Below are 14,268 nucleotides of genomic sequence, written 5' to 3'. Positions count from 1 at the left end.
GCTACTTCATGACTAGATCATATTGTTCTAACCCTTTACTTGCTCAATCCAGACAAATGCTGATGCTTCAGTGCCTTCCTTTCCCTCTGGGACTTTTGTCACAGGCACAGTTTTTACTGTGAGTTGGTAGAATAAGGTTGTGTTATGTGACCTAAAGAGAGAGGTTTCTGTCTTGCTGCCACAGTCTGCAAACAGGGTGTTCAGGGCCTCATGCAATACCTGCTGGCTCGCACCTGACAAAATGGGGTAATAAGAGTCATTTCTGCACACTCTAGATAATATGGGGTTGATGGCAAGTGTTATTAAGTTAATTAGACTAGCAGCCATACTCATTGCTTTTCTCAGACAGCTTTAAAATGTCCCAGTGGGATGGTTTATAAACTTTTTAAATTTCACTCTTTGCTTGGTATGTTTAGAAGCTGGTGTGTGCAGTCCATATGGCATTCTGCACTAAATGCAACATCCAATAAGCTAGACTTTCTGCTTTCCTTAAAGTTAAACATCCTATGATAAAATACTAAGATACTAATGGGCATAAAAGTAATTTAAAATATTTCAGGTTTTTATCCTGTTTGAAGTTTTGCAATGTCTTGGGTCTCAGGAGGCTTGGATGGCAGTCTGTAATGTGAATTATGAAGCAATGGGTAGACGCTGACCTCTTATAGTGCTTGCAGAGAATAAATATCTGCCAGAAGTTCTTTACTTCAGGTCCTAACTAGAGAGGGTGGCTCTGCAAACCTGTCTGGTAAACCATTGTCAAATGCCTTCCCTCCCACCCCCCTTGTCTTGTTTTTGGTTTGGGTTTGGGTTTTTTTTTCCCCACCTTCTGGATTAGCTGTTTCTTCATACCTTGTTGTTTGTTTTGGAGAGCAGGTTGCCCTGTACATGAGGGAGTTAAAAGTAGTTGTAGCTAAAGGGCTGTATTTGGTGTTGAGGCAGTGTTTTATGACACATTTCGTGGCTCTAAAACACCTGGCTACTAGAGAATATTGTGCTGTTTACATCAAAGAGTGCTTAGATACTAAAAGATCGACAGCCTGTTTGGTCTGTGGACTATATTTTCTGCTTGTTTGGCACAGCTGAAGAGCTTTGTCTGGACAAATGAATATATATGAGGTAAGAGAACTGGGGAACATGCTGCAGAAAAGGTTTTTTAGACTCTGGAAAAGATTCTTCCATGTTAATATGTTTGTTATGGGTCTGTGCAGATATTGAGGTAGAACCATGGCCCTAAGGCAGTAGGCACCTTCTAAAAGCGTGTATTAAGAAACCTTCTAAGGAGGGCCTCTCATTTTAGAAGTTGGTTGAAACTTCAAAATTGCTAATACAACTGTGGAAGCATAGACATTGTGCCTAAAATCCTGTATGCTGGCATATCATGGTCAGCTCTCACATCTTGAACATGCTAGACTGAGTTGCAGGTTTTAGTCCCCAGCAGCCCAAGCCCAGAGGGTAGACTTTATATCTGTGATGTTTCCATATTCTGCCAAACAGCACCAATTCTGTTTGTAGTTAGAGCTGAGCAGGTATTAGTTAACCGCTGCTCTCTGGAATTGAGGTGTAATGGAGGGTTGGCTTTTTAATGCTTTTACTTTGGTAAAAATAAACTCTCACCACTAGTAGCCAGTTTTTTCAGAGCAATGAAATGTGCCATTAAATGCGTCATTTCATCTCTCATAAATTACATCATCAGGAGGATAAATTTATTCTTTATCAAGTCATAGCTTTGTTGTAGAACAGTCGATGACAGATTGGTAGAAGAGCGGGAATGCAGATCAGGTTGGTGCCCTGTGCTTCAATAGATATTTTCACTCCCAAAGCCTAGGCAATATTTTCTACTTTGTCATTCATGTCAGTTAAACTAGCGTGCCATTGGTTATGTATACTTAAGAATTTTGATGCCTACTTATTGAGAAAAGGGAACAGAAATGCATCTAGACTAGTTTCCAGTGATGCTGTGGCCGCATGAAAAATATGCGAGTGGATAAATTCCCTGAGTTGTAGTCTCCAGTGAGGTCTTGCAGCTGTCCCCAAAGAGTTAACTGCTCAGCCATGAGGACTTCCTTAGTTAAGAAGCCAAATAGAAGTCATTTAGGTGTGAGGGTGGAGGTGTTTGGTTTGCTTGGCTTAAATGTATGGACATGAATTGCAAGAAGAGAAAATCAGCATGTCCTGCAAGCCATGATGATATCAGGTTAGTATCCAGCAAACAGTGAAGTGGAAAGATGCACTGCGGAGCTGCATAGTAGGTCAGAAAGCACATCCTCTGCTTCTGCCCTTGCAGAATGGGGCTTGGTGAAACAATGGTGCGAATTGCGAGAGCTCAGCTGGCACGCGTGCACTCTTTTGTCCCCTTCTTATTAAATAAATAGACTATGTATCTCCCTCTGCCATAGAGCTTGTCATCACAATCAATAGGTTTCAGTATGGCAGAATTGAACAGGTGTAGCAGTCATTCCTTTTGTGAAATTGCAGCAGTGCTGACTCGGATATTTTCGGTGAGTAGTAAAGCAAATGCTTTTGACTAAAATATCCTTTTGTCTTGGATTCTCCCCTGGAGTTTATTATTGTGTCTGGAAGATGCCTCCCTCTGTGAGTTCTGGACTTTCAGCTTAATGTCAGTACTCATTAAAGTGTAGGAGCAGAAGAAATTTAACAGACTGGATTTAAACCACAGTAGAAGGAAGAATTTAGTGCACCATTCCAGGGGGTTTGCTTGCTTTTAATTGATGCGCACAGCTTAGGTATGGTAGGTATGTGTACTTTATAGCAATGCCTCATGGACATGTGTTAAAATAATCTAAACCCTCTCACCTCCTGCCTGGTGGGGCTATACGTATGGAGTAACTCAATCTAATTGTTGCAGGCACTGAACAGATGGGGTTTTATTGTCTTGAGTGCTGGGAGTGTGTAAGAGAGCAATGCCAGCAGGATCCTTGCCCCAAACAGCAGCTTGCTGAGACACAGCTTGCTGCAGGAAGGCTGGCTTGTGGTTGGGAGTTTTGTGCAGGTCTCCAGCAACCATGATTGCGATGGCATGGACGGGGGAAGAGGATAGGTGGTTTGTGTTCATTTTGGTATCTGTATTATGTGTAATTTACTTGCTGCCTTGTGCTTGAGCAGTTTCCAACATACCGCATAGTAAAACACTCTGAGCTCTTTTCACCTTAATGGTTTAAAACACTTTGTGGAGGTGATTATTTTTATTCCCGTTTTATAAAGGGAGAAGCTAAAGCATGTGAGAGGGAGAGGGAACTGCTGTAGCAAATCAGAGAGAAACTGGTCACTTACTGATTCCTGTTCCTGAACAATAACCACTGTATCTCAGGTCTCCCTTTTGTAATAAAGCAGCTTTATAAAGTGGAATGTGATGAAAGACAACTGTGCCCTTTCCTGCTTCTGCCTGTTCCTAGCCTTCATCATGGTACTGCAAGCTTAGTGCGTGCTGGAGTCTTTGTCCATCTCAGATGCTCTCAGTTTTTATTGCAGAGGGAAAGTGAACTGGCTGCCTTTGCCATGCATTTGGCTTTACATGAAGACAGAGATGCACTCACTGCTGCCCAGTGTGCTATGCTGGCTTGAGCATTCAGTTGAGAAGATGAATGTGTGTAGTGGGTATAAAGTCACCCTTGATTTCCTGCAAAGGGGTAAATACCAGCCAAGTGTTACAGCTTCTCTGTTCCACTGTAACAGGATGTAGGAAGAAGTGAGCTTGCAGTGCTGCTTTTATTGCACAAGAAATGTTTGAGCATACAAAGAATGTTTTACGCCAGGTACTGCATACTGGACCTGCAAAGTAGGTGCAAAGACCAGGCTCATGCAGTGAATGATGGCTCAGCATTCCCATCTCTATAATAAGCTTTGCAACCTTTCTGTTCTTCCCTTAGCCTACTTTCAGCACCTCCAGAGTGCTTAATTTCACTACTCAGGACAAGAGGACAGTGTTGTCTTACGGGACTCTGGAAATGTAGCTGCTGTCAAGCAGGAGTGGGTATTAGACAGCTCATCTGCAGTAACTTGATGGGGAGAGTTTGGAGGTCAGAGAAAACGTGCTGAAGAAGTGCTGCCTGCCTGAGCATAGTGATTTTGCTTCCCTGCACGCTGGACCCAGACCAGCTTGTTGTGAGGTTGAGGCGGGCAGGGTGGTGTTTCTTGCCACGGTGGGTGCACATGTGCTGGAAGATGCTAGCAATTAAGGGACCGGTAGCTTAGTGTTGCTGATGCATTTCACTTCTCACATCTGATGTTACAACTAGTGGCAAATTAAATTGAGGAATCAATTAAATCTTTGCTTTCACGCATGCCATATCGGTTTTCACAGGAGCCCTTTCCTGTCAGCAAACTCTGCATCTTCAGAAGTTGTTTTACTCTGAGCTTCCAGCCCATGTGTTTTTGTGGGGAAAAAGGGCTATTAACAGTCACTTCAAGACTGGCCACTTGTTGCAGCCTCAAGAACAGCCAAAGCAGAAACTTTCCACCAGTCAGAGCTTTCCAGTTTCCAGTGCCCAGGGATCAGTTGCTGTTGCTCTCATCATCTCTGTCCTGTAGTCTTTTCATCCCTGTTTCTCTTGATCCTATCTACCCTTCCGTCTCCTTTTTCCTTTCTCTGTGCTGCTTCCTTCTGTATTTTTTTCTGTGTTTTTTCTATCCTTGGTTTATCTCTAACTGAAGTCTTCCATTACACTCAGTAAGTAACAGCACTGTTATATTTTTCTGTTGCCACTGCACTTTTCTGAGCATTCCCTGTTCTCTTGCATTTGAGATCATTAGCTCTCTGGGACAGAGGCTTTCTGCCACTCTGTATTTGTACAATACCTGTTACAGTGGGACCTGCTTTTACTTTAATACAGCTAGTACAAATAAATGATTCATTGGCACTCAGGTTCCTAAATCAGGGTGGAACACTTTATATTTTTCCTGCAATCATTCCCTTCTTCCTAAAGAAATAAATAAATGCAATAAATATGCAATAAATACATAAATGCAAGTGTCCTAGGTTGTTCATCCTGAGGAAAATAGAGGTTCATTTATATGTGCCTCTACATGGCTTCTGGCATCATGGTGTCTAGGTAGTTTGCTCTCTGAAGAGTTGCATGAAGAAGTGATGAGAGATGTGTGTTCTTCTGAGAGCACTGGCATGGCTAGTGTGTAAATGACTCACCGGGAGATCAAGTAATAACGAATGTGGAGATCGCTTGTGGTCTGCCTCAGAGCACTAAGCATTAACCTCAAGACAAGCCACTGGGAGCCAGATTTTTCATTCCTGAACCATTGTTTCACCTTCTGCCTGTTCAGCATCCTTGCCTTGTCCAGTGACAGTCTCTTCTTGCCAGTTGACTGCTGAACTGTGCATCTGTAAGAGGAGGCAGTGTTGCTAAAGTGACATCTCCCCAGACATCTCTCAGTCCCTAGAGAATTGTGTTCCAAAAGCACTCTGAAATTTGTATGACAAATGGCAGCCAGCACCACTGAGGGACTCTGCGGTGTGGAAGTATGTAAGTGTACACGCTATCAAAGGCTAGTTGGGGAACTGCAGTGTTTTGTCTTTCAGCTGACACTTTACTATTTCCTTGCTTTACAAATGCGTTGAAGATACTCGTGCTTCATGAATACCAAACACAAGGTTTTTATTTTTATTTTTTTTTTCCATGATCGATATGAACATCTCAGTAGAGCACCGCACATCACATCTTTTCCAACCGCTTTAACCTCTCCCTTCCCCCTCCCCAAAGGTACTGGCTGATATCCCAAAAATCAAGGCAATCACAGTGTAAAAATAAAACATTGCCAAGGCTCAGCTGTTACATGCTGGTGTGTGAACTAATGATGGCAAAGCCGCTGTTCTATTGTCCATAAGGGGGAGACTCTGCTTAAAAGCTCTGGCCCCCTATTGTCTCCAGGAACAAATGCCTGCAGAGTGGCAGCTTTGCAAAGTGAAATTCCAGCTGTTACTCAGTAGCCCAGGAGGCCAGTTACCTAAAAGTATGCCCCAGGGACAAGATGGATTTTGAGAGATGGAAGAATAGCAGAGGCATATCAGAGTAGTTGATGCAGAAAGGTGCTGCTATTGCACAGCAGCTTGGGCTGGGCAGTGGTGGAATTTCTTGTAGCAGATGTGTGAGGAGGAGCTGTACCACATGGAGAGCCTGGCCTCGGTAGCGTATGCTGGGCAGTAAGAACCTGGCTATGCAGAGCCAGGATTGAATCCAAGCTCTTCATGCTCCTCTGCCCCAGGCTGCCTGCAGGTTCAGGAACACAGCTCTGCAGAAAATCAGGTTGGGAAGGAATTCTTCGGAGTGAAAGAGCTCACTTAAAACAAATTAAACAGCTGAACTTCTTCCTCTAGTCGCTGAGGAGTTGTCCATTCGCCTTTAGGGAAATGAGGAAGGAGACTTGAATTCTTTCTGTTCCTTAATGTCTGTTGATTCCTACTGCAGTGGCAGCTGGTTGCTGGGTTTGCTTTCCCTGGGTGAATCCCAGCTGTGATTGCAGGTGCCGCTCCACTAGCTCAGATCCGAGCAGGGACTTGTGAGCAGGCGGCCCACGTTGAAGTGCTTCACAGCAGTGGATATAAATGAATGCTAAATCTGTTCCCTGGTAAATGTTGGAACCATGTGAGTGCACTGAACCCCTCCGAGCTGCCAAACCTTCTGTCAAGCCAGAAGTTAAGTTGTTGTAAGTCTGTGTTCCCTTTTCTCTCAATAACTTTTAGCATGTCCTGTAGGAGTGTAAATATGACTCCAGCCAGGCATGAAACATGCAACTTGAAAGCCACAGTGTTCGAGAGGCTGCGTAATGGAGAGTGTGATTGTGACTCACAGGAGCTGCTTCTCTGGTCCGATTGAAATGGGAAGAGTCTGGGCATGTCTCTACCTGCCTGCCTGCCCTCCTCTGGAGGGAGGGATATGGGAAGCCTGGCAGGGACCCTGCTGAATTCGTTTTACTGATGTAACTGTCAAGGCTGGCGAGACTGCAGAAGCCCTCCCTGTGCTAAGTATGTACTGATGCTGTAGGAGCAGCCACTGGAGTGACTGTCCATGCACATGGACTGCATCTGGTGTGTCAGTGAGGTGCGTGGCTGGGAATGTTGCAGTGAATCTGCAGATTCTGGTTGGGTTTTGTTTTGGTGTTTTTTTTTTTTTTTTTTTTACTCTTCCACTGCCCGCCCTTCCACACTGTTTTTCTTTATCTGTATATTTAAAGAAGTAATGATGCTTCCAGGCAGGTTTTCTTTCCACTGGCACTGATTGGCACCACTGAATATCACTTATTCCTGGACTCTGGCACTAGCTCTTAGCTGTGATGAGGTCTGGAGAAAGCAGCTGAAAGCCCTTCTGCAGGGGGAGGTGTGGGGAGGAGGAACCCATTAGAGTGCAACAGAGGGAGCTGGAGTGAATTTTCATGCTGATGAATATGAGAGTGAAAGCCCTGACTTGCTGCGGTGTAATTTGGCCAAGCAAATGTTCTCCAGGCACAGTCAGCGCACATCTGTGCCAAGCACTGACATGGGCTGTTCCCATGATGAGCGTTTACCTCAGCAGTGGGTCTCATGAGTAATATCCCAACTAGACCAGTTGCAAAGTCTAGCCCAGGGAGACTTTACTGCCTTGCGATTTGTCTTCCAGCTGCACCTGACAAGCAGAGGAGAGCTGAGGAAATATTCCAGCTACGGTTTGATTTTTTTTCTTTTTCCCCAAATTGTTATTTTATTTTCAATTTTAGATTTCTTACACTTGCCTCTAGATCCACCTAGAAGGGAAGGGGCGTATGTTGGTGCAGGCAATGAGAGAAACGAGGCAGAGAAGTAGGAGTGATCAGTGTTTCTGCTGCTGTGTTTGGGACACTGACATAAGTTATCTCTAATGATCTAAACTGGGGCTGAGGACTACAGTCATTATGCGAAGAAGTCAAAGTAGTGGCTGCAGTGATGGATGATTACAAGTAAGAGCCAGCTACATTTTAAACATAGTAGAGATCCAAAGCAATAAACCATCAGCTTCAACACATCAGGCAACAAAGTTCTATAGAGCAAAATGTCAGGTGATACCAGTTTTGGAAGGGATGAAGAGATGCAGTTTCTGAGCAGGATGGGGCAGTGATGGCCAGGTTTGCTGTGTCTCCGCTGGAACACTGAGCAATTTGCAGCCTGTTGCCAGGAAGGCAGCAATTCCCTCTGCCAGAGCGGCGAGCACAGCCCCGCATCTGCTGGGACAAATGCACCCGCGTGTAGGGCAGTGCCTGTGCTTGCAATTTCCAGTGAGCCTGTTGCTGAATCTGCCTTGGCCTCTCAGCAGGGAGCGTGCCTTCAGCAAAGCAAGCAACGCAGTGCGGTGAGGGAGGAACTACTTCTTGCAGGACTGTGGCTTCAAGTGCACTGACTCAGGCTGGTGGGGAATTTCTGCTGCAACCCCAAGCTGTTCCTCAGACCTCTGAAAATTTCCCTCCTGTGTTTCAGAGCCATCATCAATCACTTCAACCCGAAGATAGAGTCTTACGCTGCGGTGAATCACATATCACAGCTCTCCGAGGATCAGGTAAGCCAGGCATACGATGACCATTTTTCCATGGTGACCTCTGGAATATTGGTGTTTAGGAGTACCTTGTGCTCACTGGGACTGATCACGTGGCAGCAGTATGAGGGGTGAAGGCAGGACTTTCATGTTCCTTGTTCAGATGTGAGCGAGAGGAAGAGAAACAAGGCTTGCTTTAGCCAATTTTACCATCATATGCAGACATCTTGGTCCAGTAAATGCAGAAGCGTGGGTACAAACGATGAAAATATGCAGCATTGTCAGCAAGTGCAGTTGGAGACTGCGGATGCTGGTGGTTAGAATGGGGCAGGAAGTTTTTGGCAGCAAATTTAGTTATCGGAGAACTGTTGGGTGTAGCTTGATTTTCTGTGATATTGGGGAATTAGAACTCAGGCAACAGAGGGTAGAAATTTTCTAGGGTAGTTGAATTCAGTTGGTTTAGATTTTGAAAAGAGAAGGTTTTTAATAAAGAGGGTGATAGGGTTAGGTTTCCCTTCCTTAATTTGGCCTGGTTTGCTCTTTCCGTGTCCTGCTTGTATTGCATAAATGTGTAAATGTGGCTTTTTGAAATAGGCTACTACGTGTGGTCTCAGGAAGGGAAGAGATGGCCTATTTCCCAAAATAAAATATTGGGATTGTATGTTAATCACTCTTGGAGAGGTAAATGACTCTGTAGGAGCCTGTGGCGGACAAAATACAGACCTGCCATGCGAGCTGGGGGCATCATCCCAGACACAGCTGCGTCAACACCTCTGGACCTTCTGGAGCAGAAATTGTGTACGCAGCCTAGGACAGACCTCATTTGAGTCACCTTGGATGGCTCCTTCCACTGGATGGGATACCGTGCTTGTGCCCATTACAAGGTCCTGACTGTATCTTGCTCTGCAATTAATTTCTCTTTCTGTCCATGATATTTTTAGTCATTACTTGATGATACCCTTCCATGCCTCCCACTAACGTTTTCATTTATTATCCTACTTGATCTGTAATACATAACACCCCAAAGTCTCAGGTCTAATACTGTACTGGTGCAGTGGGGAGAAAAATGTGGACTCTACTGCTTTTTATTCTCTTCTTGATGTAGCTGGATAGAAGAACATGGGTTTTAATTTACTCAATTTTTCTGTATTGTTCTGTCTGTGAGAGTCACTGTACCCACAGCTATGCTTTGCAATGGTTCATGTTATCAGTCCTCATTCATTGATGATACGCTGATTGCATCAACCCAGGCCCTTAAAAAGAAAAGCCTTTGATAGCCCAATTTAAAATGGGGGGCCTGGATGGAGGGGAATTTTGCATAGTCTTTGGGTTAGTCTGAGAAAGGAAACAAGCTTTTTGCTGTCGGCTCTATGTAGTATTCATCCCCCAGCGGTTCAGGGAGGTCAGATTAAATCCTTTCTTCCTTGTGTGTTATTCTTAAATAAAATCTCTAGCAGCAGGCAGATAATGAAATCAGTGCTGATGCATGGAGCATTTTGAGGAAGATGATTAGGAAGTTGAAAGACAGTTAGATTCCTCTTTTTTCTTTTCTCCCTTCATGCTTTCTCTCAACATAGGGAGAACATCAAACAAAGCAAAGCAATAATAGGCCCTGGTGAACTGCAGAGAAATAATGGCGATGTCACTGTGGTGAGGGACTGTGTGGTCTCAGTGAGGGTGTTTAGTCGGCACTCTGCAATTTACTGCACAAGGAGGAGAGGGATGGAGACTTCTTGCCTCTGCTTTCAATTAGCCAGTGAGCTCAGGTCTGTGTGTTGGACTGTGGTTTCCCCTCCGTCAGTAGCCATCCCACATGGTAAGTTCATGAGAGATTGGTAGATGGCCGAGATCAAGGCCAGGATCTGTCTTTTGTGGGGTACAGAATTTGTTGTTTTCATTCTGTGTTAGCTGTTCAGCATGAGGTGAGTGGTCAAGCTTGCCTTTTGGCTGCTGCAGTCTCTTTTTTTTTTTTAACTCTTCCAGCTGTACCTTTTTTTTACATGTGTGTTCACTTAATTCCCTTTTTCTCTTCTCTCCATAAATATTTTCTACACAAAATCCACCCTCCTTTATAGCCCTGTTTTTCTGAAGTGTACCATATTGAAATATTTAATGCTGATGCTTAACTTGTATATCCACACACACATATTACATTTGGGACTGGTCATTCTCTCCTTTGAGTTATTTCAATAATTTCAGGAGACTGGTATTTCTTTACTGGAAATATTAATTTTTACAATTTTGAGGATCAAACTTTTCTTTTAATGAATATTTCCTTCCCAGATACTAGCCTTTGGCCAGATTCTCATATGGCTGCTCGTACTCCTCTGTGGTATCTGAGAATCTCCTATTAATCAGGCAGATTTGTTAATCAGGCTATGTCATGGCTTTAACATAGCTCTATCTGAAGGGGAATTTCCAGCTGCTCTGAGTTGCTTCCAATTCACTTGAACGTAATCAGCTTGCAGACTCTTACTTGAGCCTGTGTCAAACTTAACTATGCTGCTCCCTGACTGTTCTGGCACCCTGTTCATGTGTTAGATGATTTTTTTTTTAATTATTTTTTTTTATTTTTAATATCCTTGAAAGTAGCTAAGTAATCAGCTGGAAGAGATTTTGCTCTATCTTTTTCTAATCCTATTGAAGGCTTTATTACCTTGTTAATCACTAATGTCCGTTTATTACCATTCTCAGTCCGTCATTTCAGTGCTTTCTCCTTTTTTATTTATAAGCATTAATGTTAACATTATTACATGCTGAGGGGATTTGTAGGGCCTTGGAAATGGTGGACATGGGATTGTTTTAAGGATAGGCCGTTAATACCACTATACATCTTCAGCCCTAAAGACCTCCAGGAACCATAGTTTGAATATGCAAATTGGTGCTCTAGGCAGGTATATTGGCAAGACTTGCTGATTGTTGTGGGGTTTATCCAATGTTCAGATCAGAAATACTGGGAAGAGACCTTTTTCTTTCCATATTTTCTTGAGCAAAGAGTGGGAGATTCCCAGGGGCAAGCAAATGCCAGGGATTTGATGAGGAGCCACCTCAGTCTATCAACACCGTGTGATCCTTACCAGTGCCATTCTGCAAAGAGTCTGCTTGCCAAAGCAAACTCATAATCCTTCCTAGTCATTTTCTATTTTGACCTTGCTGTAGTTCCTCACCATGAAACAGGAAATGTCTTAGCCAGTTATTGGCATCTTCCCTCACTTGCTAATTTGTTAAACTTGACTTCAGTGTTAATCTGTGTTTTTGTGGTATTCTCCCTCTCAGCATGTTTGGCTCCTGCCTGCATGTCCTTTAAGGAACTGACAGATGCTGCACAGTCAAAAAGATAGGGTTGGCCATTAACTACCAACGTAGTTTTAGCCCTTCCATGCAAGTGATTATTCCCATGTCTTCAAAGATGTTTTGGTCCCTTCTCAAGTCAAAGGGCAAAATAGCCTTCTGTGAAATGAATTCATGGGCTTATCTGTACTCTCCAGATGACTGGACTGCCTTGTACTTAATACATTGGAGGCAGTAGACTTTTCTCTGTGCCATATCTGATCTGAGAAACTCCCAACATGTTTTCTAGCAGAAGTAGTTGCAGAGAACAGGGTCAAGGCAGTGAGAAAACAGCAACAAGAGCAGAAGGGCAAACACAAACAGAAAGACTGAAAACACAGGGCATGAATGATCTGGATAGGGTCTCACATCTACCTTTTCTGGATGTGAAAGAGCAGCTGTTTGTAAGAAGGCAGCTCTCTGCCTGATGGTGATGTAGCACAATTACTCTAGAGAGGCTGAAGTGAGAGGAACCCAGTACTTCTGGTGAAATCCTCTCTGAGCAGGAATACCCTGTGGTGCCTTGCATGCCAAGCAAGTCTTGTGCCACTTAGCAAAATTGGTCAGTAAGGACTCATTTTCTCTTTGGCACTTCTTCTCTCTATGATTTCCACTCTAAGGGTCTTAAAATTGAGATGGCAGACATGTAGGACTGATGATGCTTGCTAGTCAGAAACATCTATGTGCTTTTTCTAGTAGAAGCCCCTCTTTCTTCCCAGCCACAAGCAGGGACGCTAGGTACCTCTGGTTTGGAGGTGGTGTAAAGTTCAGTGTGAAAGACTGTTGTGAACACCTATACTGTGTGTATTAGTCTGGTAACTGCAGACGAAAAGTGGTGAGAGCCAGAGCAGATTCTGATGGAAAAACAGGACAACTGTATCGCTTTTGAAATTGTGACAAATGAGTGTAATACGTGGGTTGTTCCACGTTGTAATACCTTTACAACTTTGGTAGCTGCAATCCAGTTTGTTCAGGCAATCTCACAAAGCCATTTCCCTTTCCTTGGGGTCACACCTCAAATGTTGAATGCTCCTCCCTGCCCCCCCCAATCCACATGGCCTTTTGTTACCTGCTGGGTCTTCGAGGCTCTAACCCAAAGTGCAGCTCAGGGAGGCTCCACCAGTGACTTGCACAGAAAGTCACAAAAGGGTGCAGTTGGTTTTAGGTGCCCTAAAGTATTCTAATTCTGAGCCATTGACATCACAGTTTATTCAACTTGTTCTGGGTTCTGTAACTAGCAGCAAAACTGCTGGCAGATACCAAATGCTTTGTTGCTGTTTAGCACTGATGGCCATGGTGTTAGGAGTTAAAAGCCTGTTGGCATGTGTGCGTTTGATGTTTTTAAAATGCTGAATATCATCAGTGCTAGGTACTACTCCACTAAATCCCGCTAATCTCCTACATTAATATAACACGTTGTGAGGGCTCCAGAAATACTTTTAAATGGTTTTGGCATAATGCTACTTCACTTCTGAAATGCAGTGAGCTTTGGGGTAGAAAGTATCAAGCTTGCTAGTGCCATGTAGCACACAGTAGTAGGAATGTGAAACAACAGCCAAGGGGTCACCAAGGCAAAGCCCTAATTTAAAATCATCACATCTTTGCAAATGAGGCAGGGATGTTGGATTTCATGGTCTCATTACAGACACCTACTCATGATTAATGGCTTGAAACAGATTTTATTGTTTAAATTAGAAAGAGCTGAGCTGCACCAGGTGAAATTGGAATCCCAGGTTTAAGAGGATCTGTATAAAAAGTCTTCCAGAGCTGGCAAATTGCCAGTTTGCCTAGCTGATGGGGCGGTTCTTTGGTTTAGGTATCTTTTGCTTGTTTGTTTTTTTGTTCACCATGGAAATATCCCTGCAATTTACTAATGCCTCAGACTGCTTTATGCAGTGTGGCAGACTGAATGGGTCTGAAGAGGCTTCAAGGACTGATCAGCTTTGCTGCAAGGAGATTTTAAGCTGGAGGTGAGCTTTGGAGCAGTGACTTTGTGCTGTGTAGTGCCTTTTATTAACATGCAGAATACAATAAACTGTGCGTCACTGGAGGAGGGGTGACAACGTGTGCTAGGCTGTTAGAGGGACAGAAGAAGGGCTTTGTTTTTAAAAACACCTACTGCTGGAGAGATGTAACCCTATTGCTAATTCAGTCCCAGACACCTCAATAAGAAATGGGAAAAACCCTTCAATTCCCTTCTTTCAGGCTCTACACAAAGGTGCCCTGGCATCCTGCCCATTACCGCTAGTGGCAGTGAGCTGCTCTGTGACTCTCAGAGGCAGCATGACCCTGGATCACCTTGACTGCTCCAGGAGCAGAGGAGTCTTTCCACCCTTTGTGCATTGCAAATGCTAAGGCATGTCTTGCTTCCTACCACTTCTGTGAGCTGTCCTCTTGGGCAGATTAGGGACTGCCTCAAAGTACAAAC

The 14,268-nt window shown here is 43.9% G+C and overlaps 1 protein-coding gene across 3 annotated transcripts in view; it reads left to right on the top strand.

The window, feature by feature from the left end:
* The window catches only part of LOC104830123 (chromosome unknown open reading frame, human C10orf76), a 122,849-nt gene that overhangs the window by 80,120 nt on the left and 28,461 nt on the right, over positions 1–14,268 (top strand). For all 3 annotated transcript variants that reach the window (XM_010564849.1, XM_010564848.1, XM_010564850.1), the window contains one exon: positions 8,456–8,534. In XM_010564849.1, the coding sequence (XP_010563151.1) occupies positions 8,456–8,534 (79 nt within the window). The remainder of the gene's footprint in view (positions 1–8,455; positions 8,535–14,268) is intronic.

The sequence above is a fragment of the Haliaeetus leucocephalus genome, unplaced genomic scaffold (assembly GCF_000737465.1).
Source record: "Haliaeetus leucocephalus isolate CR32 unplaced genomic scaffold, Haliaeetus_leucocephalus-4.0 Scaffold184, whole genome shotgun sequence".
NCBI classification, from domain to species: domain Eukaryota; kingdom Metazoa; phylum Chordata; class Aves; order Accipitriformes; family Accipitridae; genus Haliaeetus; species Haliaeetus leucocephalus.
Note: the sequence above shows the minus strand (reverse complement) of the source record. Positions and strands in the feature narration are given on the sequence as shown.